Genomic DNA, 10,472 nt, shown 5'->3' with positions numbered 1-10,472 from the left:
ACCTATGCGACCAATGACAACTGCCTTCATTTAGTAAAATGCTTTTTAGCGCGTGCTTCTTATGCATTGCAATGCAGTTTTGACTTGATTTCCTGGTATTCTGGCTGGAATGTCTGCGGAAATATTTTGCCTACAGCCGCATGCCTCAACAGATATGTAAAACACATCTCTAGCTTATTTCACATGCGGTGCCATTCATCTTCATAAAACACGTGCTTCTTACAAAGAATAAACTCTCAAGGTTCAGGAGGCAGGCTTCACCAATTACATAGATATGAGTTCAAGATAACGTGTTTGGATGCAATGTGATCATGTATTTAAATGCTACAAAACCATGCAGATCTGAATGGGTCCTAATACTGGAGAACAGTGCAGTGAAATTGCAGTATTCATGACGTCATTTGTTTTGCTGTCTGCAGCAGGGATGTGCCGTCAGGGGAGGCAGAGCCTTGCCTAGTACTATGGAGGTAAAAGCTGTCAGCTTCAAGTCTGAAGCTGACAGCTTTTTCTCCATTCAGATCGGCTTCTGCAGGTTACAGAGCAGGGCAATCCTCCCCGCTGTGTAACCTGTCATGGATGGAGAGCTGCCTGTTAATATCAGGCAGTGGTGCATCCGGCTTTTGACAGGTAGTAAGGTTACACAGCAGCGGGTAGTTTGCTTGTGTAACCAAACTATTGAGGCAAGAGCTGTCACAGCCTCTACTCTTTGTTAGAGGCATGAGCTCTGTGGATGGCTTGGACCAATGGCAAAGCGCCATTGGTCCAAGCTGTCCAATCAAAGAAAGACAAAAACAACCCACTGAGGCCATCGATCTCAATGTCTCAGCAGTGATGAGCAAGTAAGGGACAGGGAGGCTCATCCCTTCCTCCTTCACACTAGCTTGGGACCGGGTTGGGGGTGGGGCTTAGGCAGGGCTTACTACCAATGTAAGGGGCATTCTTCCCATTGACCACCAATACAAGGGGCATTCTTCCCACTGACCACCAATGTAAGCGGCATTGTTCCCACTGACTACCAATACAAGGGGCATTCTTCCCACTGCCCACCAATGTAAGGGGCATTCTTCCCAATGACCACCAATACAAGGGGCATTCTTCCCACTGATCACCAATGTAAGGGGCATTAATAAAATAAATAATTTTTATTGTTACTACTATTTTATTATTACTGAAAATAATATTGTTGTATAGCCCTTGGTGTAAAATATGTTAAGAAATCCATATGCCATATTCTTTTTTCTTAGATCTACAACTTACTGTTCTCACTATTGTCCCATGAATGCTAGACACAATAATGATTATCGGGGTTCCCTGAGACATGAAAGTTACTTTAAGGGTTCCTCCATGTTACAGAATTTGAGAAAGCCGGGTCTATACATTCCCTTTCAGTTCACTCAGAAGTGATTTTTCATGTATGATTTACAAATCATGTTGACATGACTGACATTCCAATCTCACCTCTTATCTGTATATTGTGAAGTTCTATTACATGCATCAAACTGAGAAGACATCAAAGCTGCATAAAGACAGGTAAAAACACTCCACAATGGGTCGAAAACTGACAATCCAAAGGGATCAGCGCACATAGTAGAATGTGAGCGGAGTCTCGTTGTTGGATACGTTTTTTGATCTCTACAGATTGTTGATGGTTTCACCCTCTCATTTAACTTTCTCCCACTTCCTGGTCAACAAAAACCAAAGCAAAGCATACTTATTAATTGTGAGACTTGGGGGTGACAGGTAAGATTCACACTGTCGGTGATGCACAGCATTGTCCTCTACTAACCTGCATGAGTGGCTGGATTGACCTCTAGTGGCTTCATGCTGGTGCCAGCATTATCTGCTAAATGGATTCTGCCTTAGGCAGCACTCACCTGACAGGTGTGCTTCAATGCAGTCATCATGCACCATTGTTTCCTCTGCCGGCTGCAGAGTTCATCCAGTGCTAACAGGATTTGCCAAATAACCAGTAATGCTGGCCACAGACCTTACAACCATCGCAAGATTTTTGTCTTGCGATGGTTGTAAGGTAATTTAAAAAACGTACGATCTGCCCATCTTGGACAGCTTCCGAAGACCGCAATGCTGAACGGGCAGTGTGCGCTTGCGTACACCGGCCCGTGCGCCATTTATCTTACGAACATGCCACACACCCGCCGACAACCGTACGATTTTCAACGTGTTTTCGAACATGTTCCTAAGATAAAAGTCATGCGACCGTACAGTAAAAACAGTCGCACGCCTTCCACACACCCTGCGATAATCGTACGATCGCGGGATTTCCCACGATTATCGCAAGGTGTATGGGCACCTTAAAAGTGGATGCATTTGTGAACGCCAGTTTATTTGAAGATCGAGGTGTTACCGCCGACCCTTCTTCCCTACTTTGTTCTTAAAGAGGAACTACACTATCCTATCCTTTGCAGCCAAAAAGGTGTCATCATCTTGGCCTCTATTTGGATTGCAGATGCCATATCTGTAAAAAATAAATCAAAGCACCTGGACTGCTTTGTTTTATTTTTTTACAGATATACCATGAGCTCGATGAATGAGAACCTTTACAGAGATATTGCAGTTGCCATGGTGCTGCACGTGTGATCAGCAATGTCATTTCAGGGCTTGAAAGTTTGGTTGAGCGCTGAAATAAGTGCAATGCCAACCTTGACAGCTGAATGTAACTGTTCTGGGAGGCCAATACATTGGTGGGTCTAGTTCCGCTTTAAGGGCCGCCAGATGAAACTGCAGGGAATGCAGGTATCTGACACTCATGGAAGTGTTGGATGCTGAAGGTTCCTCAAGTACAACAAAACTCATAACGATCATAACGGCAGACATATACACTGCCAAGTTGCCTATCTAAAAAAACTTCATTGCCAGCATATCAATTTCTAATTTTTGCCTATAGTTCCACTTTCAGCAATGTTTGCTTTTCCACCTCCAAAACAATTAAAGAGAGATACCAGTTACTTCCATGTATGGGGGAGCATGTGACTTATTCCCTATCCCACCACATAAAAGTTCTGGTGCTTGGTGATAGGCCCCCTAGGCACCCAGTGCTTTTAAATTGAGAGTGGAACCAGTCCCCTGTGCTTACAAGAGACCAGCGGTCTATTATAGCAAGATAAGGTAAACTGAATTCTTAGAAACTCTGCAGTGGAGGATACTTCGAGCTGCTTTCCTTCAATGAGGGAACATGCCCAATTGTATAATATGCTTTCAGTTGTGTTCAAAGTTGGGAATTAAGCATGAAATGAAGGATCTGACCAGTTGCTAGAGGCAATGTCTTAACTTGCCCCCTGTGCTGGCGTTTCCACACTTGAACTGAGCGTCTTTGGTCATTTTTCAGGCGTTTGTACAGACATTTTTATACGTGTTTCAGGCTTGAGTGCTTCTTATTATTATTATGATTTTTAGCCAATGGAAAGCCAGTTAATAGGCAAGAAAATGTGCCTTATGTGCTTTTTCCAGAACAGTGTAGATATTCCACGATACCCCTGACCCGTGTGGTTTCTTGCAGGTGCTGTAGTAAACTTTTGGATGGCGCTGCACAGGTACAAGTAGAGAATGAGTTACCAGCACACCATCGTGTCTTCATCGAAAATGTAATTATTGATAGTAATTGATCGTCATATCACAGAAAAAAAGTCAAGTTTTGAGACCACGTAGGGTCCCTTCAAAAGGCAATGTGATAACAAGTGAATTAACCATACCAATTCAAATGCACCAGTGAATAAACCATACCAACTCATATTCACTAGTGTATATGAGTTGTTATGGTTTATTTACTGGTGTATAAGCATTTGTATGGTTTATTCACTGGTTTATAAGGGCTAATATGGTTTATTCACTGGTGTATAGGAGTTGGTATGGTTTATTCACTGGTGTAAATGAGTTGGTATGGTTTATTCACTGGTGTATATGAGTTGGTATGGTTTATTCACTGGTGTATATGAGTTGGTATGGTTTATTTACTGGTGTATAAGCATTTGTATGGTTTATTCACTGGTTTATAAGGTCTGATATGGTTCATTCACTGGTGTATATGAGTTGGTACGGTTTATTTACTGGTGTATAGGGGGTGGTATGGTTTATTCACTGGTGTATAGGGGGTGGTATGGTTTATTCACTGGTGTATAGGGGGTGATATGGTTTATTTCTATGCTTCTGAACTAAAAGCGGGGAAGTTGTGGAGAGGGACAGGGTCCAGAAGGGGACTGTCCTGCTATATGAGAAGCAACAGAGAGTTATGATTGATGTCCACGTCTATCGAGATCTTTGACTGTGACAGTGATAAGGTCTCTGCAAGGGCAAGGACCCGATACTTAAAATGTACAGTATCAGAAAACCGGCCCAACTGGTTGTTATTATTCGGTAAGATCTCGATAATTATCAGCAATTACCGAATATTCAATAGATGCCGCCAAGTTTCAGAGAGAGAGAGAAAGGGCTTGCCTCGTAGCTCTGCCCTGTTGATCTCATTCATTAATGTACTTAATGACAGTGCCTTGCAGCAAGCCGCCACGATGATGTACTGTTAGCTGCAATCTTGACATCTTCCCAGTAGTAACTGGTCATTTATGTATTGGGGTTTTATATAATGCAGTTTTATTTACCTCATCCCTGCTCCCGCTGCAGCCCAGTGACATATCCAGGGCATGACACATGTGGCACATGCCCTGGACACCACTTAAAAAGGGGGGCGCCCCTTTTGCTGACTGACAGGCATCCCACAGATCTCCAGGCAACCAGTGACATCACTGGTTGCCAGGAGCTGGGCGGGACACCATAGGCCCATTTTATAGGCGATATGCCTCTGCTGTAGCCTCTTCTCTCCATGCACCCCGCTCATATTATCACATCGAATGCACTGCATTACATGTGAGGACGATGAAGGACAGTCCATGAGCCAGAGCAGAGGGGAGAGATGTGAGCACTGACTGCGGGAGGAGCCGGGATGAGGTAAAAAAAAGTGCTTTAAACTGATCCCCCTGCATTGTTGGGGTAGCCTCACTGTAAGAGGTGTTTCTTTTTTTGGTTTCCCCGGAGATAAGTTTTAAATGCACTTTCACTTCCTGTCCTATAGACGCAGCAGGAAGTAGCCCTTAAAGTATATCTTATTCTAAGATTTTTTTTTCTTTTGGCTAGGGTAGTGAGGGGTTTGAACCCACGTTAGATTTTTTTCTCTTTGGGTTCAAAGGTAGACTCCGAATGGAGGCAACTCCCCTCTTAGACAGTTTTCACTGGGACAAGTGTCCTCATTGGGAGATTTCCCCTCTATTGCTGTACTGGCGACAACCTATGCTCACAAATACAAATAGAGAGGGTGAATCTTCCTTGGGGGTACACAAACGGCGACAAAAATCTGACGGGGTTAAAACACTCTCACTACTCTATCTAAAAAAAAGTATTGGAATTAGATCAACCTTTCTTAACCAGGGTGCACCTTCTTGCTTCCTTAGGGGTGTCTCAAAATTTTGGGGGGGGGGGGGGGTGAAGACTGATGTGAATGGAGAACTCTGATATGAAAGGTGGGCTACTGAAGCAAAAAGTGACTGATGTGATGGGGGGATCTTGATTTGAAGGGGGCACTTCAATGTGAAGGGAGTCCCCCTTAAAATCCATGACATTTTAGACTGGGGTGCCTTCGTGATTTTGCATACTTTTAAAAAGTACAGAGGCTGAAAAAAGGTTGTGAAACGCTGAATTAGATACACTTTAAGCCCTCATTCACACTAGAAAAGGCCGGCACGTACAGCTCCGTGCTACGTGTACTAATCACAAGCAGCACCTGTCCTTCCCGGGAGCTGCCCGATACGGCCGTGCACGCAACACGGAGCAGTACGTGCCGGGCTTTTCTAGTGTGAATGAGGGCTTAGGGCCTCTTCACATCTTGGCGTCCATGTTTTCCAGCAAGGTATTAAGGCAGCCTGCTCACTTTAAAAAGGCCGCCAATGCATGAAATAACACGCACACCAGGGTAGCGCACAAAGCGTCCACATTAATTTTTTTTTTTTTGTGGACAGACCCTTTAATCAGAAGGCCCTTAATGGGCTGGAGCTGCCTGGACAAAGTACAACATGCCAAGTAGAAACCTCTACCCAGCGAGTGGGTTGTGAGAAGACAGCTAATAGCGTATCACTTCCAGGCTCGTGCGCATCCATTAATTTTGCATCCGATGCAACAGGCGCCTAAATTATAAATGGCCGAAGTGAAAGGACGAGCTTATTATATTTGACCTGAAATGAGGCATGGGCCCTGAGCAGGAAGAGACTGCAGGTCTGCACCTGGGTGGACAGACAGTTGGATAATTACTGTATAACTTAAAGGGATAGTTCATCTTTTCACAAAAAAAGGTAAGCTAACTTACAAAATCCCCCCCCCCCCCGCAATCCCTGCTGCAAGGATGGCCGTGCCCACATAACGGTCCGGGTACTTGAAAACTTCACCACACAGCCCCGCAGGCTGATCAGCAACACAATGCTTGTAATGAGGAGCAAGTCACTGGTCAGCGCGGCCATGTGAGTGTACCCACCAATGAGAACCTTTTCTTTCTTCTGGGGTGCAGTTCTGGAAGAAGGCTCAGAATAGGTTGTCATTGGTTAGTGCATCCCCTTTAGTGCCAGGATCAGCCTGCTGTACTCTCCAGTTTAGGGCCCGGATTGTTCTGTACTGTGCCCCATTTACTTCCCAGATTGTTCTATACTGTGCCCCGTTTACCATCAAATTGCTCCACTCTGCGCTGTGTGTAGTGCCTGGACTTTTCTACTCAGCACTCACTTTAGCACCCAGGTGAATCTGTGCTGCTTCCCCTTTAGTGCCCAGATTGGTCCAGTCTGTGCCCCCTTTATTGCATGAATTGTTCCACTCTGCGCCCTCTTTAGTGCATGGATTATTTCACTCTGTGCTGCCTTTAATGCATGGATTGTTCCATTTTGTTCCCCCTTTATTGCATGGATTGTTCCATTCTGGTCCCCCTTTATTGCATAGAGTGTTTCACTCTGTGACCCCTTTAGTGCATGGATTGTTCCACTCTATGTCCCTTTAGTGCATGGATTGTTCCATTCTGTTCCCCCTTTATTGCATGGATTGTTCCACTCTGCACCCCTTTAGTGCATGGATTGCTCCACTCTATGTCCCCTTTAGTGCATGGATTATTCCACTCTATGCCCCCTTTATTGCATGGATTATTCCACTCTATGTCCCCTTTTATTGCATGGATTATTCCATTCTGTTCCCCCTTTAGTGCATGGATTGTTCCACTCTATGCCCCCTTTAGTGCATGGACTGTTCCAGTCTGCACCCACTTTAACACACAGATAGTTGAGCTTTCTGCTCTTTTAGTCCTCACCCTGACATTTAGAGTTAATTAGTAACGTCACTAATGGAGATTGTCACTCTCTTCTTGTTAGTAATAAAGCTTACTTTAAAAAAAAAAAAATCACTTATGTGACTTGTGAGTGACCTGACCCATGTTTACCCACGTGACCTGCAGTAACGTGCTCTGTTGTAGTGTAAATCACATGACACAAAGCTCGCAGGAGAACATTGTTACTGTAATGAGCCCTCCTGACAACGACATTAAAGTAACAATATCGACGCTTCCCACATCCTGACACCTGCTCTGTACGCTCAGGCACCTGTTGCTTCTCCGCTGCTACTATACCCATGCACGCCTATAGCAGCCAATCACCTACATCCTGTCAACGCTGGAACCTTACCCTGTTGGTGACGTCCCCTGTCCATCATTACTAAAGCCCCGCCTACGTGAATCGTCACCGTATATGAGCTCACTACCGTGACGGTCAGCGCTGGTGGGAGGGAGGAGGTTGCCATGGGCGGGGTCTGAGTGACGGAGCTGAGCGAATGACTGCCTGTCAAACCTAAGCCGCCCCCCATAGTTACGGTCGTCACAGAGCTAGCGCTGAAGCACCGCCCTTGGAAACCTTCGCCTGCCTGTCAAAGCTGCAACCCCGCCCACTCCATGGAACGGTCTCGGTCAGCAGGCAGGCCCCGCCCCGGGCCTGCGCAGTGCATTGGCAGTAGGGGGGCGTGCCGTCGGTTCCTGTCAGTGTGAACAGACCGGAGCGAAGAACCGTGACTTACCGAAGCGCCTACGCACCTCTCGCTGGCCCAGGCGGCCATGCCCTCCGACTTCATCTCCCTGCTCAGCGCTGACCTTGACCTTGAGTCCCCGAAATCACTGTACTCCAAAGGTGAGCGGGGCCCCGGGGGGAGGAGGGAGTGAGGGGGGTAGACAGAGGACATACGGCGTTCTGGACACACGGCTGTCTCGGAGCTCCGGCCGTGGTGCCCTTCACAGTTTGGTTGCCGCTGAGGATTCTGGGAAGTGAGGCTAATCCTCCTGGTGGACCTCGTGGGGGGGCTCTCATGCTGAGCGTCCTGCAGGGGGCGTTTACGTCTTGTTCCAAGAGCTTGCAATCCTTTATCTGTTGCCTTCTAGTCTCCTCCTAACATTTCTCTTGCAAGAAAAAGAATAAAAGGGATTATAATCACGTTGCACATATCAGCCAATCAGTCTTTCTTCACTCTCCAGACCTGCACTGGAAAAGTCATAGGTGGAATCTGATTGGTTGCTAGGGGCATTGCCTCTGCGTTGTCAGGGGACCCTAAGGAGAATGGATTGTAGTTGTCCTGTGCTTGTAGAGGAGCGATGACCTTCCTGTAAAGAGTATGTGAGCTCAGGCAGATGAACTCGGCTGCTTTTATCTTATGAAGAGCTGATCATGAGCCACGGATTCTTTTTGTTTATAATTGGGGGGATAAGTTACCTCTTGTGATGTGTGTTAGGGTAAAGCGGTACTAAGGGCTCAGTGTTTTTAATGACCTCTGCATTCAGAATTATTGCTGTAAATTCTGTCCAGAAACATGTACTTTTATGAAGCCCAACTCCGGGCTCAGTAATCTTGTTACAAGAGCTTGCAATCCTTTTTCGTATTGGAGTTCAGTAAGTTGTAGAGTCCCTTTGCTGTAAAGCCACCTACCTCCTTCTCCCTGCAAATCTTCTGTATACATGCAGATGGATGTCTACTCCCTCCAGACTTCCAGGTCTGCTCCAGGTGTAAGTACTGAGGGGTGTCTTAGTTCTTCTATACCCCTCAGAGGAGCAGAAGGTTGTCTTAGTGCTTCTACATCAATCAGAGGAGCAGAGACGTGTCTTAGTCCCTGTATGTCAATCAGAGGAGCAGAGACGTGTCTTAGTCCCTGTATGTCAATCAGAGGAGCAGAGACGTGTCTTAGTCCCTGTATGTCAATCAGAGGAGCAGAGACGTGTCTTAGTCCCTGTATGTCTATCAGAGGAGCAGAGACGTGTCTTAGTCCCTGTATGTCAATCAGAGGTGTGTCAATCTGAGGAGCAGAGGGGTGTCTTAGTCCCTGTATGTCAATCAGAGGAGCAGTGTCTTAGTGTATTTGTGTCAGCCGGAGGCGCGGAGGGGTGCCTTTGTGTCAGCCGGAGGGGTGTCTTAGTGCTTCAATGTCAATCAGCGGAGCATATGGTCATGTAGCCATATGAGGTCAATGACATCAGCACAAGCATCCCACTCTTTGTTTTACATGCAGCTCCAGAGAATGCCCCAGCCCGCAGCTGTTTGGGTGGGCCGTAGCACTTCCATGTTAGGATCGGGTTTGGTCTGAACCGGAGCTCATTCCTGGTTTAACATGGAGCAAGTGTTTTAACACCGTTAATAAAAGGATAGAATGAGTGTTGACTCGGGAAGTATCTTATAGGCTCAAGAAGGGACTTTTTCAGACCTTCACTGATTGGTTACTATGGGCGACACCTCCAGTCTTGCTTCCCTTCATGTTCATAGAAAGCTCCTATTCAGGGCTGGATGACTCCTAGAAGCCGAGTAGCCGATTCATTCAAACTTTACAGTTGTTGCTTCACTTCCTGGAGCCAAAATCACCTGGTAGCGGAGAATTGCAAGCACACGCTGTGTTGCCCTTTAACCCCTTCATGACTGAGGCCTTTTTTTCATTTTTTGCACCCATGTCATATTCCACATTTTAGACCTGAAAATGACTTAAAACCCCCAAACATTATATATTTTCTGAATGCCAAGAGCCCTTTGGCCCCTTAGTTCCAGTGAAGGGAACTCTTAAGGCATCAGCATACTAAGACATTTTGGACAATGTCATGCTCCCAACTTTGTGGGAACAGTTTGGGGATGGCCCCCTTCCTGTTCCAACATGGCTGCGCACCAGTACACAAAACAAGGTCCATAAAGACATGGATGAGCGAGTTTGGGGTGGAGGAACTTGACTGGCCTGCACAGAGTCCTGACCTCAACCCCATAGAACACCTTTGGGATGAATTAGAGCGGAGACTGCGAGCCCGGCCCCCTCCCCCAACATCAGTACCTGACCTCACAAATGGTCCAACATTCCCATAGACACACTCCTAAACCTTGTGCACGCCTTCCCAGAAGAGTTGAAGCTGTTATAGCGGCAAA

General features: G+C 46.2%; 1 protein-coding gene across 1 annotated transcript in view; it reads left to right on the top strand.

Annotated features, from left to right (window-relative positions):
• The first annotated feature begins 8,042 nt into the window (after positions 1 to 8,042).
• NFAT5 (nuclear factor of activated T-cells 5) overlaps positions 8,043 to 10,472 on the top strand; it is an 84,861-nt gene continuing 82,431 nt past the window's right edge. Inside the window, exon 1 of the mRNA XM_018570416.1 lies at positions 8,043 to 8,213. Coding sequence (XP_018425918.1) covers positions 8,141 to 8,213 — 73 coding nt within the window. The 5' untranslated portion in view covers positions 8,043 to 8,140. The remainder of the gene's footprint in view (positions 8,214 to 10,472) is intronic.

This window comes from Nanorana parkeri, unplaced genomic scaffold, assembly GCF_000935625.1.
Source record: "Nanorana parkeri isolate BGI_ZX_2015 unplaced genomic scaffold, ASM93562v1 scaffold1531, whole genome shotgun sequence".
Classification (NCBI taxonomy): Eukaryota; Metazoa; Chordata; class Amphibia; order Anura; family Dicroglossidae; genus Nanorana; species Nanorana parkeri.
This window is presented reverse-complemented; position numbering and strand designations above follow the sequence as displayed.